Genomic DNA, 23107 nt, shown 5'->3' with positions numbered 1-23107 from the left:
CGAACAGGTCTCGCACAGCTGCACACTATATCCACAAGTTCACACAAATTGTTTCGCAAGCCTCAAACTGTGAATGATAAAACAATTTAAAATAACTTACAAATAGACAAACATGCATCAATGCACATGGCAACAAACAGAGGAGAGAGGTACTGTATGGCCTGGAGGATCAATAACATCAATCACAACAAAGCAACAAACGCAAAGCCAAAAAGTCGCTCAAAGGAAACAATGGTCAAAGAGGCAGGATGCAATGCTGTGAGAGGATCAAAACATCACGACGCAGGCGGCAGGCAACCAGCAAAAACAAAAGCAAACGTCGCCGAATTGAGGAAGAGGACGGGCGGGTGAGACGGGCTGTCGGATGATTGGCTGCGGCAGGGGAGACTGCGGGGCTCCGCCCTCCTCTTAATTGGCATGACAACGCCATGGCCGCTCAGTAGGTGCGGCGGCGCCATTGACTGGGCTGACCCATGCCGTGGAGGGGAGGGGTGAGAGGTCGAATATCAAATCACACAAACACAGCGGGCTCTGTGTGGTCGGTGGGGGATCAGGGGCGTGCAGATGAGAGAGAGATGCAGTTAGAGAGAGAGGGAGGGAGGGAGAGAGAGGTAGGGATAGAGAAGGGAGAGGGTGAATCACCTCTGTTGTAGCTCTGGCCTTGATCCATGACTGACACTGTCAGATGGAAGGAAACAGGAGAACAGAGAGACCTTTAATGTGTGTGTGCGTGTGTGTGTGTGCGTTTATGCCTGAGTGTGGATTACAAGCCTGTGTGTATGTGTGTGTGTGAGAGAGTGAGAGAGAGAGGTGCCAGACAGGTGTTGGCACCGGTCAGGACGATCAGGACAGGGCCATTGGAGACTGTGTGAGTGTGAGACTGACAGTGAGTGAGTGAGTGTGAGTGTGTTAGGCAGGGGGGGGGGGGGGCTTACAGTACTGTAGATCAGACCAGTCCCTTGTTCCCATCTCAGAGGGAGGACAGAACACACACACACAAATCTGAGCTAGAAAAGTCTCACTGGCTCTGCTACTCTCAACCTAATCCCACAGCATACCACCACTGCACTCAGTGCATTGTAAAGAGCTTGCTGTTTGATGGTGTGTATGTGGTGTGTGTGTGTGTGTGTGTGTGTGTGTGTGTGTGAGAGATAGTGAGTGAATAAATGAGTGTGTGTATCCAACAACATACTCTATTTACCTCTCTCCTTTGCCCCTATTTCTTTTTATGGAGTCCCTCCTTCCTATCCCCCTTCCTCTTTAAATATTTGTGTGTACCTCTGTGTGTGGCTGTGTGTATGAGTGTGTGTATATATCTCTGTGTGTCTGTGTTTATGTGTGTGTGTATATATGTGTGTGTGTGTCATGTGTGTGTCCTTGCTCACTGCATGTATCTTTCATCAGCCCCCCCACCCCACTCCAGCGAAACCGCTTTATCTCCAGTTTCTCAGCCGTATGTCCTCCATCTCCTCTGAGATGGCCCAGCGGGGGACTGTGTGTGTGCACATGGATAACACCATTCAGTCATCACCTTTCTGTCAACCCCCCGGGTTGGTCAGAGATTACAGTATCTTCATTGGACCAATCAGATCACGGCAGCCTCCTTCACGCCCAACACCCTCCCGGTGTGTGTGTGTGTGTGTGTGTGTGTGTGTTTGTGCGTGCCTGTGTGTGCCCGTGCACGTTGGTAAATCGAAGCGTGCATCAATGTGTTAAGCTTATGAAACTTGAACACATGGGACACATGCCAGCTACAGCAAGTGTTTGGATGTATACAGAATATTAATCGCATACGTTGTCAGTGAGAAACCATTCAGAAGATGAACTACGTGTAACAGCCACTGTGTGCTATGAAACAGAGGCGGGAAGTCAAGTCGGCCATTTGGCATGAAGAATTAGCTCAATCACAATATACAAAGCATTGCCAGTGCAACGGTAGCAGAGCATGGGTATCTCATAGAGAGAAGGGATAAGTAGAAGGAAGAAATTGACAGGGAGAGAGAGCAGGGGGGATGAGACATGGTACCTTCATTTTCGATTGTGTCGACTGCATCATTGACCAGTCGAATAACAGTCACTATAGAGGCTTGTGGGGGAGAAGAGGGAGGAGACATGGTTTGAAACACAATCAGCAGATGACAGCTGCCCCTCTACATGTATAATCATTGGAATTGGTCAAGGCTGCCCACTAACGGCACTGCCTTTCGTCAAAGGGTTCCAAATATGGGCTATCAAGGAACAGCTCCTTGTCCTCTTACACAGGGAACACATCTTTGAGCCTTTGAGGGTGATGCTATAAGTATTATAGACATGGAACTTACATCGATTTGTCCATTTAAATAGACAGTAAAATGAACCACAAGTTTTAAACTGACACCTATGTGAATAATGTGCATCAACACAGCTCTTGTGCACACAAAGTAAAACTGTTGATAAATATGTTTATAAAAAGAAAATAAAGTTGATTTATATTAAATAAACATAGTTTACCCAACTCAAATAGAGAAGACACAAATAGTTGTCGTCCTGTCTGATCATGCCTTGATGTTGGGCATTAACTATCAAGCTGTGGTCGATGAGGCAAGTGTGACAGTGGTATCAGTGTTGATATGACAGTGCTGAATGTCTATTACATAATTCCAATTATGTACTGATGATTATGGAAATGGGACGATTATGGTGAAAATTATGGCTGATTAATACACAAATTAATTCACACCAAATGGCTCATTGACTGCACCAAAACACAACTAAAATAAAATGTAAAAAAATCACATGACCACAAAAACACACATACAGCACAATACAAACAATCCTAAGCTGACTGCTAACAGGTTTTAGGTTACTGTGAAATTAACAGCTTCAACCGGGAGTGCTGTGTATTAATGCTTAACTATGGAGATGAAAAGATGCTAAATTAAACCAACAACAACAAAGCTTTTGCAAATATTTCACAAAATAGTCAAACTTGTGCACATGGCCACTTTCCACTTCAAAAACGTGCACATGGTCAAACACATATAGCATAAAGCCATGAACCAGCCATGAAGTTTGAAAAAAATAAGCAAAACTAAAACAAAGCAGACTGAATGAAAAACTCCACTCACAAGTAACTTTAACACCGAAGTTGAGGAAACTAATGCTGTTGAAAGACCCAGACAGGTCTGGTGCTTTATGGAGACACACAGGACGTACACAAGCCTTCACATCTACTCAGAACTAAGCACTGGGAGACGGGAAAAACATGTCTAGTGGCCATTTTGAGTGTGGTCGAATTAGAACGTTTAATAGTCTAGGGGGGGGTGTCTTACCATTGTCGTCGCAGGAGTCTGACTGGAAGGAGCTTAGTGATTGGACCTCGGAGTTGCTGCCCTTGTTACTCCCTGAGAAACAGGTGACCTCCTCACCCATGTCCACCATTTTACCTGCAGGCAGAGGTGAAAAGGTCAGAGGTTATTCGGTGGCGGGACAGGGTTATGTTAAGCAGGTGGGAAACAGCACTAAATTGAACAATAGCCAGGCTTAGTGTTTTGTATTTCAACCATGATCCCTCCCGTTCAAAGTTCAGCATTCTACAGGCGTCTGGCTAGTCAGGACTCACCCTGTGTGCCCAATGCCCACTGTTGTGTGAGTGTTCACTTCAGTCTAACCCAATCAGAACCTAGAATCCACCTCTGTGTACTTCACTAACCTAATCAGAACCAATCAAATCACATCTCCACCTCTGATCTGTCCAAGCACACGACGCTATGGCCGGGTTCCCTGGCTGGACGGACTCAATGAAGATTTCTACAAGAGAGTGGCGTCTTCTATTGGTTGAGAGAAAGCGTCATGTTTGCATACATGAGTCATATGGTTACAGTATGCATGTATTCAACACATGTTCTGTTGTGCCTACTGTGAATGTGTGCAAACGCATAGATCCATGGAGATCCTATTTCATGGTGTGTGCGTGTGTGTGTGTGTGTGTGTGTGTAATGAATAATGTATGCAGGGGGAAAACTGTCCCACGGAGAGTGAGACAAAGGTAGATAAGCTTGTCAATGCTTCAACTCTCTGTTACAGAATGGTGGGGAATGTGCACACACATCTCTGGCCCAGGCAATAACACAAAACTGAGCAGAGGGAACTAGAGGTTCTTACTCACACACAATGGAATACATCTTGTATAGGAGCTAGTGTGCAGATTATTTTCTTTGTTCATCTTACACACACACACACACACTGTCTGCTTGGGGGAAGGATGACGGGATGGATTAAGGGCATTTAATCGGCGACCCTAAATGCATGTGTGTGCGTGTGTGTGTGTTCCCATGTTTTGCCCATTTGCATGTGTGTTAGAGTGTGCGGTCCATCCATCCACCATCCATCGCTTATCCGGGGTCGGGTCGCGGAGGCAGCAGCTCCAGCAGGGGGCCCCAGACATCCCTTTCCCAGGCAGCATCAACCAGCTCTGCCTGGGGAATCTTTAGCCGCTCACAGGCCAGTGCGGAGATGTAGTCCCGCCACCTAGTCCTGGGTCTACCCTGCGGCCTCCTCCCAGCCGGACACGCCTGGGACACCTCCCTAGGGAGGCGCCCAGGAGGCATCCTCACTAGATGCCCGAACCACCTCAACTGGCTCCTTTCGATGCAAAGGAGCAGCGGCTCTACTCCGAGTCTCTCCCGGATTGTGAGAGAGTGTGCGGTGTGATGAATAAAGATGTATTCTCTCTCTCTCTATGCACACACACATCAGTGTGAGGTCAAGTACGGGTATAAGGATAGAGAGGTACACATCACAGACACACTTGAAAATTGACAAGAAAGGTCCATTTAGTATGACAAAGGTACTGTAGGTGGAAACACATGCTGTCCACACACCCACCCGCACAAACATAAAGCCATCCGACTAACACCCCCGGCTTCCCCACCCACTCACTCTCATCGCTGTCCCAGGGGCTCTTGCGGATGGAGTCGCAGTCCGATCGGCATGGCGACACGGGCGGCAGGTTGGGAGCCACGCTGCACACCACCACGCCCCTTCGGGTGGTGCCGCCCAGTATCCGCGGCGACTCCGGGTGGAAGGTGCTCATTTCCGTGTGCTCCGTGCCCCTCCCGTCCGCCATCTTCTCCAGCGTGGAGCGCGGGTCGCCCTGGAAACACGGCGTGTACGCCATAGGCCGCACCGGCACCTGGGGCGGCCCCATCATCATCCCGGTCCCTCCCACCACCGCCGCCCCCAGCCCCGCCTCGGCGTACAGGTTCAACGGGTCGCCCGGCGTGCAGCGCAGGGTTTTGAACTGCACGCCGTTGGCCTTGTTCAGCAGGGCGGCCGTGGCCGGGTCCTGCACCAGGGACAGGTTGTTCCGAGAGTAGTTCTTCTGGAACACCTTCTTGCGGAAGGCGATGAAGAGGACGATGAGGGTGACGATGACGAAGAGCACCACGGCGATGCCGATCAGCTCCTCCTTGCCCACCATGGCGTGGCCGGCCTGCATGTCGGGCACCACCACGGGCCGCAGGCCGCAGCGCTGGCCCACGAAGCCCGCCGTGCAGTTGCAGTAGAAGGAGCCGTGCGTGTTGACGCAGGCGCCGCCGTTCTCGCACTCGCCCTCCGTGTTGCCGCGCTCGCACTCGTTCACGTCCTCTGCGCACCTGTCGGCGGAGGGAGAGAGAGAAAGGGTTGGAGGGATGGATGGAGAGAAGAGGTGGAAGGGAGGCTGTTGAAGAAGGTGTAGCTAGTTTCGTAGCAAGCTAGCTTTGCATGCCCCTACTAGGTCGAGCAGAACACCAGGGCATCGACAGATCCAGCAGTCGACTAACTGAACAGTGTCTGAAGTCTTGTGGAGAAATTATTCAATATATCAAAACTTAAAAAGACTCTGGAGGAGTGAAGAGAGAGGGTCTCTGCGGGGCTGTCTGTTTTCTTGTGCGTGTGTGAAACATACTTTGAGTGTGTGTGTTCCCATACGCATTGCCACTCTCCCTTAAGACTTTCTATAACTCATCTTAATAAGGTCTTGATTTCTGTGGAGGACTTTATATTGATGAAATATGGTGGATCATTCCCTGTAGAGATTGAAGACAAGCCAAAGGAAATGCTATCTATCTCTCTTTGACTCTCTCAACTCAGCCAGGGAGCAGTAAAAAATGCCTGGAGCAGCTGGGTAGCTCTGGCTGACTGCCCACACTGGCAGAGGAAATGTGCTGGTGTCTGCTGCCACCTGCTGGTCGGGTAGAGGAATTACATGATACTGAAAAAAGTATCCAAGTACGTGTGGTAGTAGGAGTACTTTATTAATCCCCGGAGGTAAATCGCACTGTTACAGTAGCCAAGTAACACAGATATCAATAAAAAATTAACAATAGACAAAATATACCGAAATCCAAATGTACAGGAGTGCAAGTAAACAATTGTATAATAACTGTAGAGTTTGTATAAAAGTAAAACGGTACAGTTCCTCAGCATAGCTAGATGTGCCAACATGTGTAAGGTGTGCAAGAGCCTGTAAGAGTTTGTAAAACACGTGTAAATGTCTTGTTTGTAAATGTACATGTCCTGTCCTAGCACCCTCTGAGCTAACTCAGGTCCATAAGTAGAAATAAGAGTAAGTTAAGAACGGATTTAAATAAAAAACATGAACATGAATAAATATATGAACTAATAGTAAAATAAGAAATAACAGTAAAAGTGCAAGTTGAAATGAACACGCTTAAAAGGTGTGTTCTATGTTTTCTTCCACCGGCAAGCCGTTCCACAGGCTGGGGCCATGGGGCCGCTAAAAGCGGCTTCTCTGTGGGTCTTCGACTCTACTCTGGGATCAACCTAGAGACGGCTACCACCTGAGGGATCTAGTGGGTACATATCTGAAAATCCTGTCAGACACATAGTCAGGAGGGAGACCATTTAGTGATTTGTAGACCAATAAAATAATTAAATAGAATCTAATTTTTGGTCGACCAGAAAGGAGAGCATTACAATAGTCCGGCCTACTAGTGATAAAAGTGTACAGTAGTCTTTCAGTATTGGCCTGGCCTGGGAAACAGACACGTTGGCAATATTTTTTAAGTGATGAATGGCAGATCTGATCACATTCCGGATGTGCACATCGGAAATGTAATTACAATCTATAATGACATATACGTTTTTAGCCTGGAGTCTGGGACTGAGAGCCAGTGATTTGGATTTAGAGGTCAGTTCCTCTCTCCGCCCCTCTGCTCCAATGGTAAGTACCTCTGGGACTGAGCCCTGTGCAGCAGGTACAGCATTTGATGGCATCGTTCTCCCCTATGTGAGCCTGGGACGCAAACTGCCTGGGGTCCAATTGTGACTTCACCTGAGATCTGAGATGGGCCAGGATAAGCCTTTCCAGGATCTTCATGAGGTGGGATGTTAGGGCCACTGGCCTACTGTCATTAAGAACACTGGGGTGCCCTTTCTTGGGTACAGGGACTAAAGCGGGGTGTTTGACACAATTCAGGGAGCCTTTCCTCACTCAGACCAAGCCCTCTCTTCACCTGGTTGGTAGTGATTGTCAGTCCAGGGATGGCGGGGGGGGTTGTCAGCATGGAGAGATGGAAGGGACGCTCGGGTTTCTATCGGCAGATAGGGGCAGAGGTAGGTGGGGCCACCGTAGAGGTTGAGTGGTCCTCTGGGTAGAGGGCCCGGCAAGGCTTCCCTCCGTCAAACTGGTTGGTTTGTTTGTAGCCAGCGACCTTCACGCCATCCCAGACCTCTCTCACGCTGTTGCTCTACAGCTTGAGCTCCATCTTCCTCCCGTAGCTGTTAGAGCTGGTCCAAAATCCTGTTCCTCCTGGAGGCACGTTTCACACACTGCCTGAATAGGTGGGCAGACTGGATGACAGAGGCGTGACTGAAGTCACCATATCCATCATCGCCATAAAAGCACTCGGTTGCCCTGGCTGCAGCGCTCCGCTGACTGAATGGATGACATTTCTCACTGACCCTGCGCCTGCAGGGGGGGCGGAGGGAGCTAAACAAGTACAACAATGGAGTGCGAAAGCTCCCGTGGCAGGCAATACGGATGCAGGCCGACAGCAATCATTTCAGTGTCTCGGGCTACAGATTTGTTCCTTAACAGTTACAGGTCCAGGATTACACCATCTGTTGTTCACTAGCTGCAGGGACCCCTCCTCTGTTCTGCTTCCCGCCAGACCGGTGTCTGTCTGCCCGCCCCGTATGAAAGCTGTCGATGGTGGCGTTAGGCTCGGAGACACGGCTGTGCAGCCAAGGCTCTGTGAAACACTAAATGCTACCCGCCTGGCGCCAACTCCGACTCCTCGTTAGTGCCGTAGTGCTCGTTAGTGCCGTAGATATGTTTGGTGTCTCCTTCTGTTTGACCAGAGTTTCACACGAGCCTGGCATCCGTGAGTGCGCCTCTCTAGCTCCTTCTGGATCTACAGTCCCTCTCTCGCACATACATACGGAAAAAAAACAGGAGCCGCTGTGACTGTCTGCTACTAACGTGGTGCAAAACGCAGGATCAAGTTGAAAGCAGAAGTGGGCTCCAACAGATGTGTGTACAGTGTGTGTGTGTGTGTGTGTTAGCGTGTACTGTATGCTTCTCAGTCAGACCCTGTATGTCTGTGACTCCATGCAGAGGACATCCTTGGACATCAGGGCCATCATGAATGTGTTATTGTTTGAGGACACGTGTGTTTGTATGAACATATGCATCTAGGATTAAAATCTTTGGGTGGCCTGTGCACAGCCCTGCTGCTTCCTGCAGTATGCAGCTACAGTAGGGCAGGAACAGATAGATATCAGATGGAAGTGACCCAGCACTCCAGAAGAGTTCAAATTGACATTGATTTAAAAGATATTAGGGTGAACAAAACGTTTCACACTGTGGCTTCCTCAGGTTCGCCTTGGTTTGGAGATATTCCGAGTGTACCTCAGTACACTTTCTGTACATGCGTATACAAATATTCAAAGAACTGACCATTATTCTGCATTACAAGCCGATCTGGGTCAAATACTATTTGCAAGTACCATCAAACAGGCCTACTTGTTCAACGAAACCAAAATAATAGTCCAGAGAGTGCAAAGTTTGAGCTTAATCAAACTCACGTCGAGCCTTTTGAGGTATTAGGACTGCGTGTTTGATGGAGGGAGTTGGTGTGTGACTTACGTGAGGCCCTTGAAGCCCCGGCGGCAGCTGCAGAGGAAAGCGTTCCCGATGGGTTTACACACGCCACTGTTCTGACAGGGGTTGGGAACGCACGCCGTGATCTCGGTCTCACAGCGCCCCCCGGTGTACTGCACACTGCAACTGCAGGCAAAACCTAAGACAGTAGGGGAGGGGACGAAAGAGAGAGAATGGGAGAGGGGGGGGGGGTGAAAAGAGACAGGAAAAGAAAGAGAAAGAGAGGGTTGATAGAGAGAGAGAGAGAGAGAGAGAGAGAGAGAGAGAGAGAGGGAGGGAGCAGGACAAGAGAGAGGAGTAAAAGAGAAAAGGGGAGGGGCAGAAAGGGAGGGTGGACAGGATTCAGAACACAGGTGTAGTGTTGTAATTGAATGAAGCTTTGAGATTGTCTCACACACACATACGCACAGTTCAAACACAGCTATATTTTTTGGCTTTGGCAGCAGAACCAGGGAGACTTGGCGTGAGGTTAGCAATAGCCTGCCAGCCTAAACACAAAAACACACCTCTGGGAAATCAGTGTGGTACACATACACACTCACACACACACACACACACACACACACACACACAAAGGGGGGAGGTTTTCGACGCATTCACACACAAAAACCCCAGACCCTTTTGGGAAATCACAAAAACACCTCTAGGAAAACGAAGGGAAATGCCATTGTGTTTGACAATGCAGAGCGAGTTTAAACACTCCCTCACTCACAGACAGACACAAACAGGCCTAGATAACCTTTAGACAGAGGACAGACATGGTGGAAATGACAACATGGGGCCACAGCAACTCCCAGGATGCCTTGCTCTTTTTAGCGCATCGCAGCTTCTTGTCGTGAATGAGCAATTTGCAGCAGGGGGCAGTGTCAGGGCTGGCTCTATGTCCAGTCTCAGTGTTAAGTCACCATGTTCAGTCAGTGCATTAACCCTGTGTCTAGCGATGCAGAGGCATTCCCATGGTGATGACATTTGGCCAAACTTCCCTGCTGACTCCATCTAAATGCCAATGTTTGGGAACAAAAACATATATTACAAATTGCTCGCCGTGATTTGATTAGTTGGCAGGTCTTTTTATTTGGGATAAAATGTTGAACAAAATGAATAAAAGGTACTGAGAGAGAAAGAACAGGAGCTGAAAATGAACAATGGAAAAAAGTAAGGAAGAGGGTAGCTAGAAAGAGAACAAGAGAAACAGAAAAAGCCAATTGGAATATGAATAGGTGCTGGAAGTGGGGTACTGAGGGTGCTGCAGCACCCCCTAGCTGCAGGCAGGAGGAGCTGCAGAGGATAACCCCTCCTGCGTGCAATATAGAAAAAGAAAAAAAAGAAATCAGTTTGCTTTGGGGAGGAAAACAGATGTTGAAAAAATGTGTGTTTGTTAGTTTTTTACTGATGACAGGCATGGCAGTCCTGCTACGGGCTCACAACGCCGTCGCCAGGAATTGGCTATGAGCCGAACAACATACTTTAAAAATGACATACTGCAGGAAGGGCAATTTATCACATTGCACCAGTTGATGTGTTCTAGGCTGTTAGATAGGCCTATCCTGTGTTAATGGATATGTTTTAGGCTAGCGACAAAGAGCTGTTGATGTGCCTAACCTATCAGGCCTATTCAAACTTTTTGGTGTGTCAAATGATGTACAGTAGGGGTGTGTGCGTCATTTGACTGACTGTCTAGCTGTTTACATTACTGCATGCGGAGCGCTACCACGTTAGCGTTAGTTCTGAATGTGTAGATTGACCGTCTAGCTGTTTTACATTAGCCTGCATGTGTTAGCTCTGATGTAGCTTTCCTCCCCTTTACCACGCATTCGACTGTAAATTCCAACACGTTATATTATTAAAATATTTAACATCACATCTTTGTAGTGTGTGCGTGCACGCTTTATAATTATACTGTGCACTGGGGTCCGTCATGCGTGTGCATGTGTGAGTGTGTGTGAGTGAGTGACAGACAGCGAGGATTTCCCTGACAAATACCAGCCTAGATAATAGACAGCACCTCAGCACCCCCACTCAAACTGCCTTCCCGCGCCCCTGAATGAATGAATGAATGAATGAATTAGCAAAAAGTGATGAATGAGAGATGAATGACCAATGAGAGAACAGTATGAGGGAGGTACAGAGCGAGTAGAAAGAGAACACGAGTGATGAGGGAGTCAGGGAGTCTCCCGTGAAGCACCTGAGGGAGGAGACATGGTCGGTCAAGCCCAGGCTATTAACTATTCATTAGGAATTCATTACAGATTTACGCAGGGGGCTCCCCTGCTTCCCTGGAGAGAGCGGGAATCCTTGCCAGCTGGCACGCGGGCTGGCACCGATCATCATTTATATTACCCCAGTGCCCTTGGAGTAGGAGAGGAATCAATCACGCTATCAAGCAGGTGCTCCACCTACCAGAGAGTGGATCCTCTAGGATGGGGGGGGGGGGGGGGGGGGGGGGTCGAAGACCTACTAATAAAACTTGTTCAAATTAGCTCGACAGCTCTTGTTGTCATCGTTGTTTTTTTCAGAGACAAGAAAAAGCGCCGGCCTGACGCTGTCACTACGCTTCCCTCATCATCGCTCGTTCACCTCGCGTGCGGGGAGAGCGGTTCCGGCGACTCACCACCGGAGGGCAGGCTGGCGCAGCTGGCTCCGTTGAGGCAGGGCTGCTTGAGGCAGGCGTCGGGGTAGAGCACGCAGCCCAGCTTGAGCTCGGTCAGGCCCACCACCTCGGCGTAGCGGCTGCGCTTGTTCTGCAGCGGCAGCTCGTTGTTGTTGAGCACCACCGAGTCCAGGCAGCCCTGGAAGCCGTCCAGCACGCGAGGGCCCTTCTTACTGTCCGTCAGGCTGCGCGAGTTGGGGGGCTGCACCTGAGGGGGGGGCGCAGGAGACGCACGTGCACACACACGCACACACACACGCACACACACACAAACGCACACGCTCACACACACACACACACGCACACACGCTCACACACCGCACACACGCACACACACGCACACACACACACACACACACACACACAGAGAGTTAGGTATGGAACACACCTGGATGTGTGATAAAGGTACATGCACTTGGACTGGAGGCTTTGGCCAAGTAGAGGGAGACCCACAATAACACAGGTGGTCCCCAAAGAGAGAACGCTACAGCAAATACACACACGCACACACGTCCTGCCAAACCCGCGTCCACTTCCCCAACCCCTCCCCCAAAACACACCTGTGCCCCAAAGTAGATGGCTCCGTCGGCCCCCAGGGGCTGGAAGCTGGGCGGGCCCCGCCGGCGCTCCACGTAGCTGTCGTCCAGCGACAGGCTGGTGAAGTTGCGGTTGAGCTCCAGAGCCACCGTGTGCCAGCTGCCGTCGTTGATCGGCCGCCCCGAGATGCCCAGGATGCCTGGGCTGTTGCCGCAGTCCAGCTGGAACCACAGCTTGCCCTCCTCCAGCTGTCCATCACGCCGGCGAGGGGGGCGGGGTTTGGAGGGAAGGGAGGCGGGTCAGTTTGATGGAGTCGTACTGCGAGTTGGAGCTTCGAGTGCAGATGGGCCTGTGTGTGTGCATGTGTGTGTGTACCTTGAGTGTGTGTGTGTGTGTGTGTTCGAAGACCTTGAATCTAGTGCAGGGGTCTATGTGTGTGTGTATACGAGTACCTTGAATCTAGTGCAGGGGTCTTCTGTGTGTGTGTGTGCATGTGTGTGTGCATGTGTGTATGTGTGTGTGTGTGTGTGTGTGTGTGTGTGTGTGCGCGTGTGTGTGCGTCTGTGTGTGTGTGTGCATGTGTGTGTGTGTATGAGTACCTTGAGTATGGTGCAGGGATTGGCGTGTGTGTACATGATGATTCCTCTGCTCTGCAGAGTCCTGATTCTCAGGCCCAGCTTCATCTCTCCCGTCTTCCCTCCATCAGACACCTTGTACTTGATGTAGCTGTTCCCTGAGAAACTCAGAGATGTGTGGCCTGGACACACACACACACACACACACACACACACAAGCACACACACATAAAGAGTCAGAGAGATACCACAATACCGACATCAATACCTCATACATGCTACACATGCTAACACACACAAAACACACACCAACACACCAACAACACACAAAAACACACACCAACAACACACAAAAACACACACCAACAACACACAAACACTATTGTTTACAAGAAACCAGCTCCCGGGGAGGAGTGATCCTTTTATGTGAGGACAGTAAAATAGGCCACCTACTGTATAGTTACGGCAACAGACGCACGCGCGTGCCCACACACACACACACACACACACACACCTGCACACTCGCCCAGTTTGCCCGGTGGACACTGGCAGGCATAAGGTCCTCTGGCGCTCCCTGTAGCCACACACTGCATGTCCCCAGGACAGGGCTGCTCATCACATAACTCTGACGCTGGCGGACAACTACCATCTATATAGGAGAGGGAGGGAGTGAGGGAGGGAGGGAGAGGGAGAGAGAGAGAGAGAGAGAGAAAGAAAGAGAGAGAGAGAGAGAGAGAGAGAGAGAGAGAGAGAGAGAGAGAGAGAGAGAGAGAGAGAGAGAAGGGGTGGGGGGGTAATAGTGAGACAGAGGAAGTCTGTTCACGACTTCTGTTAACAACTGTTACTATTGAACAGGGTGTTATTATTGAACAGGGTGTTATTATTGAACAGGGTGTGCACACAACAACAACAACAACTGATAAGATGGAGCAGAAAGAAAGAAAGAAGGAAGGCAGGAAAGAAAAAAGGGAGGTGGGAGCAACAAGAAAGAGACAGAGACACAGAGAGAGAGAGAGAGAGAGAGAGAGAGAGAGAGAGAGAGAGAGAGAGAGAGAGAGAGAGAGAGAGAGAGCACACAGCAGAGAGAGCTAGCTGTTTTAGGGTTACACAATGTGTCCAGCAGACAAAATAACACCGCTCTGCCAAAAACAGCGCCCGGGGGAGCTGCTAATTAGATTAGCCAAAACAGGCTAATGAAATCTTCTGGGGTTCTCGTCTTAACAGGTTTAGAAGAGAGACTCGATCCACTCGGCTGGAGACCGTCACGGTTCCATCCTCCTCCTAACCGTGCAGAGTGGTCAACAGCCGTGACAAAACTGCCCAGAGATCATGAATTTGCTCACTGATAAGCACACTTGTGTGTGTCCATGTGTCTGTGTGTGTGAAAGAGAAAAGAGATGAGGATGTGTGTACAAAAGTCGGAGTGCAGGCAGGAAGTGAATTTAGTGAGTACAAGATGTTTGTGCGTGTGTGTGCGTGTGTGTGTGTGTGCGTGCTTGCTTGTGTGTGCGCGTTCTCTCCTCACCAGTGCAGGTGCAGCGCGTGGTCCGGTGGAAGCGCGGCGACACGAAGCTGACCCGTGGCGTGCTGTAGGTGGCCAGGTTATGGGAGTCCAGCACGATGCTCTGCTCGCACTGCGCCCCGCGGCACTCCAGCCCCGAGCAGTTCTTGTCCAGGATGGCCGACACGCGCAGCACCTCCTCCAGCTTCCTCCGCGACGCGCTCAGCTTCTGCGTCAGGTACGCCGCCTTGTAGAAGCCGCCGCCCGCCGTCTCCACCGCCGCCAGCAGGTCCAGCTGTCGCGTGCCGCCCACCGGCTGCAGACTGAGCACGTGCAGCTCGTCCTGCTTCTGCGTGGCGGCGGCGAGCCTCAGCACGCGCATCACCGTCTTAAGGTGCGTGGCCACGAAGTCGTGTGGCGTCACGCTCTCGAAGCGCACCGTCACAGCCTCGCGCAGCATCTCCGGCGAGGCCTGCTCCACGTGCACGCTGACGGGCACCGGCACGGCGAAGCGGCCGTCGGTCACGCTGGCGTTGAGAGCGTAGCGCCCGGCATCCAGCCCGCCCAGGGCGATGATCTTGCCGTCGCGCGGCGAGATCTTGAAGAGGCTGCGCTGGGACGGCGGGGCGTGGCCGAAGCTGAGCACGTCGTAGGGGTCGGCGTCGGTGGCGTGCAGCTGCCCGATAACGCCTCCGGGGAACTCGTCCTCCATGGTGACGATGTGGACCTCCAGGGGCAGCGCCACGGGCCGGTGGAGGCTCTCCTCGATGACGCGCACCGTGACGGTGGAGGAGGAAGAGAGACTCGGCTTCCCAGAATCCCTCACCTCGAGAGGAGAGGGGGAGGGACCGGTGTTACCATGGGAGCATGTGTGAGTAAGTAAGTACATTTTATTTATAAAGCACCTTTCTAAACCAGGAGTTTACAAAGGGCTGTACATTGGAAACATGAAACTAGGGAAAAACACAGTTTAAGTCAGAAACAGAATAAGGAATAAAGAGTTAAACTGCTACTACTCTGTGTGTGTGTGTGTGTGTGTGTGTGTGTGTGTGTGTGTGTGTGTGTGTGTGTGTGTGTGTGTGTGTGTGTGTGTGTGTGGGTGTTTGCCTTGATGCATCCAAATCCCTGCTGCTCTGACAGCGTTACCCTCAGGTTCAATACCGCAGTTCTAACAAGCAAGAAACCCGGAGTTTGAGCTTGGTAGGCCCTGGCCAAGAATCTGTCAAATCCCCCAAAGGAGTACTACTACAAAAAAAAGTAAACTGCACAGAAGACAAAAACACACAATTACATAGTGCTTGCGATACAGTTGGGTTTTTCACAGCTTCTTAAAACTGCCCCCTGACTGTGTTTTTTGTATGTACTCTATATGGGAAGATGGTTCAAAAGGGCGGGAGCCACATCTGCAAATGCCCAGTCACCCATGTAGAGACCTGCCCCGTCATAAGAGGGTGAAGAGTATACATTATTTAAATAAGGGCAACAAGACTGATACTTGAGCAAATAGGAGAGAGAAACGTAGACGGGAGACTAACGATGGTTCAGAATGGAACTACTGGTCTGGAAGAACACTGTTCTGTCAAAGGCACTGGACAATGTGTTTATGGAGGACGTAAAGAGGTGTCAGAAGATCGATGACATGAACACGCTGTTGGACAGTATATCTACACATGCCAGACTCAGAGTGTGGCTCTGCTGGTTTGGCTAAAGGACTGTCGGAAAGAGTCTCTCACCTGGACCGTGATGACGTACTGCGTGGCCAAGTCCCGCCTAAACACCTGATTGGCTATGAGAGTCCCATCCTGCTCCAGTATGAACTCCCTGCCCTCGTTCCCCGACAGGATGCGGAAATCGAAGGGCGGCCCATTGTGGGAGGAGTCCTGGTCGATGACGGACAGCTGGAGGATGCTGGTGCCGATGGGCTTGTTCTCCTGGTGGATCGGAGAGGGAGAGGGTCAGAGGGTCAGAGGGTCAGAGGGGAGAGGGGGAGAGGGTCAGAGGGGGAGAGGGGAGAGGGGGAGAGGGTCAGAGGGGGAGAGGGTCAGAGGGGGAGAGGGGGAGAGGGTCAGAGGGGAAGAGGGTCAGAGGGCGAGAGGGTCAGAGGGGGAGAGGGTCAGAGGGGGAGAGGGTCAGAGGGGGAGAGAGTCAGAGGGGGAGAGAGTCAGAGGGGGAGAGGATCAGAGGGGGAGAGGGTCAGAGGGCGAGAGGGTCAGAAGGGGAGAGGGTCAGAGGGGGAGAGGATCAGAGGGGGAGAGGGGGAGAGGGTCAGAGGGCGAGAGGGGGAGAGGGTCAGAGGGGGAGAGGGTCAGAGGGGGAGAGGATCAGAGGGGGAGAGGGTCAGAAGGGGAGAGGGGTCACATTCGCGTGAGATGGTTACCGAGAGAAAAGTTGCCTGCGACAGAACGAGACGAGGAGGTGAAGAGAGACACAGACAGGGAACATAAGCCTAAGCGCATGTTACATTATCTACCTCAACGTTTGCGAATAACATTTCTGCGAGAATATCCAAAACCATTCTTATCATTGGAAATCGGACCTGTCAGTCATCCGCTTTACCTGAATCACAGTGGTGAGATTGGCTGGGCTGAAGGTGGGCGGGTTGTCGTTGATGTCGGAGATGTCGATGTTGACCACAACGGTTGAGGACATGGTGGGAGAGCCGCTGTCCAGAGCCCTGACCGACAGAGAGTAGCCCGACACCTGAGGAGGAAGAACAGTGTTCTTTTTAAAACATTTCATGTGGTGAGACACCTCACAAATGGTCTCTAGATGTTCGGTGCACTATTAGCAAGCACACTGCTAACCCTCAACCCTAATCTAACCCTAAATTTGAGCATTGGTCCAACATACAGTACACACACACAAACACACACATATACACACACACATACAGTACACATACACACACCATCTATATAACATACCAAATACTCATGCAAATAAAGTGGAGCCAATGTTCTGCCGGTCAAACTTCACTGGAGTCATTTCATGCCTTGTATAATAGGATACAGAAATGAAACGGCACAATTTCAGTGCAGATTGATCTGGTCACACCTTAACTGATGATGGCAGAGGCTAATCGAGTATCTGCACGCCTATTTCCCCCTCACTGAGCGCACTCTTGGATATGAGCAATGAAGCAGTCACTTGACTCCTGGAGTGCTGATTAAGTGTTTTGATTGGTTGCGGGAGCAGCCTTTGATCCTTTGGCGCGTACCTGTTTTGGGGGACACATTCTTGGCTGGGGCCTACCAGGCTCAAACACTGGGTTTCCCATAGTTCTCCACAATAACTGCCTAACTAAACATCGTGGGAATTAATAAACATAAAAAGGTTTGTGGCTCCCGTATATGAAAAATAAACCACACCTAACTACTTCTGTGCCGCTGGGAAAGTACATTAACCTGTATGGAAATGAGGGAGAGCAACACACTCACACTCACACTCACACACACACACACACACACACACACACACACACACACACACACACACACACACACACACACACACACACACACACACACACACACACACTGCTGCTGGGCTGTGTGTGATAACCCAAACTCACTTTCATCAGACAGCTCTTTGATCCCCCACAAACCCCGGCATTCTCTTTGAGCGCGCTCAGATCCGCTCTCCCCACTATCGCCCGCCGCACTCATGAATTCTTTATGATGTCATCAGAACAAGTCGGAACACTTCAAGCTCTCCGGGAGGGGGGGGGGGCGCGCTCTCTGGGCGCTCTCTCTCACGACCCGGCGAAAATTATACAGCTCTGTGAGCGAACAGCGAGAAGGAGGGCTAGCCTTAAACGGTCGTGTTGGACTGGTTGTAAGTCATGTACAGGTGTGTGTGCGTGTTCTCACCGTCTCTCGGTCCAACTGCTTGTTGACCTTCATCATGCCGTTGATGGGGTCAATGAAGAAGTGGTTGTCTCTGTCTCCGCTGACGATCGAGTAGAGGACGTTTCCGTTCACCTGACTGTCCACATCCTCCGCGGTCAGCTAGGAGACACACACACACACATACACACACAGGTTAGAAAACACAGACACAAACACATACTGTACACCCAAAAAACTGCAGTGACGCATGTACTGTAATGGGAATTCTGTATCATTAGATCTTAGTTGAACCCCTTAACATATTAGACCTAAGTTGAAGTAATTTAACAGACTCTGCGTTGTTCTGGCCAGTTAGAACTGGCCTCCCATTCCTTGCACAGAAAATAATATTGTGCGTCTACTATCTTTTGTTTGTAGAACTAAGCGCCTTGATTGTCTTCGCTCACACAGTCCTTCGCCACCAACCCTCACTTTGTTGACAAAACAGGAATCTACCTGGCCTGGGGGAGGGAAGCGAAGGCCGGGAAGTAACTCAGACACCACGGTTGCTCTCTTTGACTGTATAAATGTTGACTGTAACTGCAGATCTGGGCTGCCATTTCTCACATTGCAGACTGCTGTGTGCATGAGGCAACTGACATTTGACGGTCCCCTTCTCAACACGGGTTATTGGGGTTGTTTGTATGTTATTGTGCTGTTTGTATGTATTGTATGTGGCTATTGTTTTGCTTTTGTGTGTTGTGTTTTAAACTTTATTAAACTAAAGTTGAACGTTGGCATTCAACTCTCTCCTGAACAATACTTTGTCACAGAAATTTCCACGACAGTACACCCACACACACACACACACACGACTGTGGGCCCACACACACGTACTCTCTGTATCTCACATGTTAACGTAGCCTAATATCTCATTCAAATAGACCCAAACATTCGCAATGTGTCTCTAACACACCCACACCCACAAGCACCAATTTGAAGCGCTACCGCATCATGTCCCATGGGGCTGTGCAGTATGTACCCGGAGCGTACTGTACCTTGGCCACGGACTCTCCGATGGCGGCGTCCTCCGACACCACAGCGGTGTAGACGTCGCGGCTGAACACAGGCGCGTTGTCGTTGACATCCGTCAGGTTGATGTTCACCGTGGTGACGGCGCTGAGGGGCGGGGTCCCGCCATCGCGGGCCTCCACAGTCAAGAAGTAGTCCTTACACGTCTCGAAGTCTAGCGGCTTGGACACCGAGATGGCCCCTGGATCATAGAGAGAGAGAGAGAGAGAGAGAGAGAGAGAGAGAGAGGGGAGAGAGAGAGAGGGGAGAGAGAGAGAGAGAGAGAGAGAGAGAGAGAGAGAGAGAGGGGAGAGAGAGAGAGGGGAGAGAGAGAGAGAGAGAGAGAGAGAGAGACAGACAGACAGACAGACAGACAGACAGACAGACAGACAGACGGACAGACAGACGGACAGACAGAGGGACAGACAGAGGGACAGACAGAGGGACAGACAGAGGGACAGACAGAGGGACAGACAGAGGGACAGACAGAGGGACAGACAGAGGGACAGACAGAGGGACGGACAGAGGGACGGACAGAGGGACGGACAGAGGGACGGACAGAGGGACGGACAGAGGGACGGACAGAGGGACGGACGAACAGACAGGTGGGACCCGGTTAGAGGGAGAATTGTGTATTTCTATCCACATACAAACTGTGTATTTAGAGGACAATCTACAGCTACTGAATATACTATACTATACTACTGCTGACAACAGGAGAGGTCCAATTGTGTTCAATGGGTTCGTCAGAGCTGGATTATCGGCGCTACATCATGAGAGTCTACATCCTTGGGTTCACCGGGCCATCGGATAGGATCACATGCTCTTTAAAGATCAGCGCCGGCTATTCCTGAAGCCATTCGGCAGTCGACAGCCGCTAACCGCCGGTTGCAGAGTGCCGACTCGGTACTCACCGGTGACGGGGTGGATGTGGAACTTCCCGTGCTCGTTGCCCGAGCGTATGCTGTATGTGATCTCGGCGTTGGTGCCTATGTCCTTGCTGGCAGCGTACACCCGCAGCACCTCCACGCCGACGCCCACGTCCTCCGGCACCGTGGCCAGCTGGTCACGCCGCTCGAACACTGGCGGGTTGTCGTTGATGTCCAGCACGGTGATGGTGACGTTGACCAGCGCAGAGAGGCGCACGGGCGCGCCCTGGTCCGAGGCGCGCACCGTGATCTGGTAGGCGGGTCGCAGCTCGCGGTCCAGCGCGCGCTCCAGCGCCACGACGCCCGAGGACTTGTCGATGGAGAAGCAGCCGTCGGCCGAGTCGACCAGCGAGTAGAGCACCTTACGGCTGGGGCCTGGGGGGAGAAACGGGTGCCCGTTTGTTGATTGCGGTCAGTGTGTTCTTGCATGTGTGTGTGTGTGTGTTTGTGTGTGAGAGTGTGAGTGTGTAGGTGTATGTGTGTGTACAGCAGTGCATGCATTTTGGTTGTGGTACCAAAGAGAGAGAAAGAGGGAGAGAGAGCCAGAGAGAGAGAGCCAGAGAGAGAGAGAAAGAGAGAGAGAGATATGGAGAGAGAGAGCTGGAGAGTGAGGTTTGCTCCAGTTCCCCATTAAGTTGTATCTAATTAACCCCCAACATCCTTTTAACAGCTAGACCACTTTCCCCTCTTTAAACACTCTTGGCCTAATGCGCTAATTACCTTTATCTCTAACACTTTAATGCTTCTACTGATGTGACTTTATTAGCCACTGGTTGTTTTTTGTTGTTGTTTTGGAGGCTAGACATCAGGAATAAGAGAAACCTGCCAAATCCAGTTTGGGTGTCAGAGTTAAGAGCTAGGGGTGCAGTAGCAGCTGCTGCCAAAACCTGCCAAATTAAACAGATTTACCCGACAACTACCAGAGAGGAGAACAAGGACAGCAGGTAAGTACTATTAGAGGTGCATTATCTGGTGTCTGTCAATATACAGCTGGATGCCAGTTTGCTTGTGTGTGTGTCTGTGTGTGTGTGTGTGTGTGAGAGAGAGAGAGAACGAGAGAGAAAGAGAGAGAGAGAGAGTGTGTGTGTGTGTGTGTGTGTGTGTGTGTGTGTGCGCACAACCTGAGTGCTAGGGACACAAGCTAAATGCACTAAACTGATTTCCTAAGCGCTGTGGTGCCATTGTAGAGGCTAGTGTGACATTTTTTTGGCGAGGCACACCGAGGCTTGGCCAGCCTTTAGGGACAGATAAAGAGACAGCCATTTTAATAAAGAGAGGAGAGGGATGGGTTGTAGGATGTCCGCATGTGAGTCTGTATGCATTCATGTGCATGTGTGTTTTCATGTGTAGTGGGAGAGAGAGAGAGAGAGAGAGAGAGAGAGAGAGAGAGAGAGAGAGAGAGACCCTAAAAAGCGATGCCTCACCTTGGTCGGGGTCGATGGCCTGTATGCGCGTGAGCAGGGCCTTGGTGGAGGTGTCCTCGTACACGCTGGCGGTGTAGTGGGGGGCGGAGAACGCCGGGGGGTTGTCATTCACGTCCAGCAGCGTCAGGTGGACCTCGGCACGACACGAGAGGCCACCCCCGTCTGTTGCCTGGGCGACCAGTCTGTACGCGGCGGTCTTCTCCCGGTCCAGGGCGGTGGCGGTCTTCAGCTCACCTGGACAGAGAGACGGGTCAGCGCATGAGCGTGCACGCACATGCACGCACGCGCACACGCACACACACGCGTGCGACATGCACACAGATCAGATCCCACGTAATCCCACACCCAGAAGGAGTCCAGTACCGGTGTCTGGGTCGATGGCGAAGTCCTCAGAGCCCGGCCCGTGCAGAGAGTACTGGATCCAGGCGCTGACCCCCACGTCTGCGTCGGTGGCGCCCACCCTCACGATCACCTTGTTGACGGGCACGTCCTCCGGGAAAGAGGCTGTGTACAGCGCCTGTGCACACACACGACCGGAAATGAGTTAGTGTTGAATGACGACATACAGCTACAGAGTGACTAAATAACACAACGCCTACAGTGCATACTGAAGAAAGGAGAAATACTAAACAATTACATGTGGTAAATCGTCGACATAATTCTATCAAATCAAAAATCTACAAATGAAAACGTTCTGCCGAAGGCAAGAGGCAAAGCAAACAACTGTGAAAAGACCCCATCACAATTGAATAATATACGGTACAGTTCACAGGCAGACAAAAGAAAAACATTTCATTTCCCATCGCCAGCTTCAAACAGTAAATATATCTCAGGGTACAAACCAGACAAAACAAACAGAACTAGCGCGGAGCAACAAACATTGATCGTCTATCAAAGAGCATCGTAAAACACACTCCCGGACAAAGAAGTCCCTGAAGCACTCAGCAAACCCGTTACTGCACTACAACAACAACAACAAAAAACTGCAAAAACAGTTTCACACAGAGCGGAGCTAGAGAGCGAGAGGGCGACGGACCTGGTCACACGCGGGGCTGTTGTCATTGGTGTCGGTCACGGCCACCTCCACCGTGGCCCTGGTGACGAAGAGGCCGTCGCTGGCGGTGACGTTGAGGAGGTAGAGGTCCTGCTCCTCGCGGTCCAGGGGGCGCTTCACGTACATCTTCCACTCGCCCTGCACCAGGCCCAGCGCGAACACGCCCCGCCGGTTCCCCCCTGGGAGATGGGGGGGGGGGGGTTAGACGCAGGCCCAGAGATGCGTGTACAGTACAGTACATACAACACACCGTTAAACTCCCAGACAGATGCATGTACACACACACACACACACACACACCTTAAAAACCATTAAAATCAGAGGTGCGCGCACACACACTATAAACGCACAGAAACGAGATCGTCCGCCGGATGGATTAGCCAGTGTTGTA

The 23107-nt window shown here is 51.0% G+C and overlaps 1 protein-coding gene across 2 annotated transcripts in view; it reads right to left on the bottom strand.

Moving 5' to 3' along the window:
* Window positions 1-23107, bottom strand: part of fat3a (FAT atypical cadherin 3a) — a gene marked incomplete at both ends in the record, with an annotated part of 122841 nt that overhangs the window by 1019 nt on the left and 98715 nt on the right. For both annotated transcript variants that reach the window (XM_084441493.1, XM_084441494.1), the window contains 18 exons: window positions 643-678; window positions 2027-2086; window positions 3312-3425; window positions 4921-5636; window positions 9134-9287; window positions 11760-12006; window positions 12359-12583; window positions 12935-13092; window positions 13425-13559; window positions 14436-15237; window positions 16145-16342; window positions 16968-17111; window positions 18281-18418; window positions 19297-19511; window positions 20224-20613; window positions 21663-21896; window positions 22026-22179; window positions 22699-22895. In XM_084441493.1, coding sequence (XP_084297619.1) covers window positions 643-678; window positions 2027-2086; window positions 3312-3425; window positions 4921-5636; window positions 9134-9287; window positions 11760-12006; window positions 12359-12583; window positions 12935-13092; window positions 13425-13559; window positions 14436-15237; window positions 16145-16342; window positions 16968-17111; window positions 18281-18418; window positions 19297-19511; window positions 20224-20613; window positions 21663-21896; window positions 22026-22179; window positions 22699-22895 — 4317 coding nt within the window. The remainder of the gene's footprint in view (window positions 1-642; window positions 679-2026; window positions 2087-3311; window positions 3426-4920; window positions 5637-9133; window positions 9288-11759; window positions 12007-12358; window positions 12584-12934; window positions 13093-13424; window positions 13560-14435; window positions 15238-16144; window positions 16343-16967; window positions 17112-18280; window positions 18419-19296; window positions 19512-20223; window positions 20614-21662; window positions 21897-22025; window positions 22180-22698; window positions 22896-23107) is intronic.

This window comes from Borostomias antarcticus, assembly GCF_949987555.1.
Source record: "Borostomias antarcticus genome assembly, chromosome: 1".
In the NCBI taxonomy this organism is placed as follows: domain Eukaryota; kingdom Metazoa; phylum Chordata; class Actinopteri; order Stomiiformes; family Stomiidae; genus Borostomias; species Borostomias antarcticus.
This window is presented reverse-complemented; position numbering and strand designations above follow the sequence as displayed.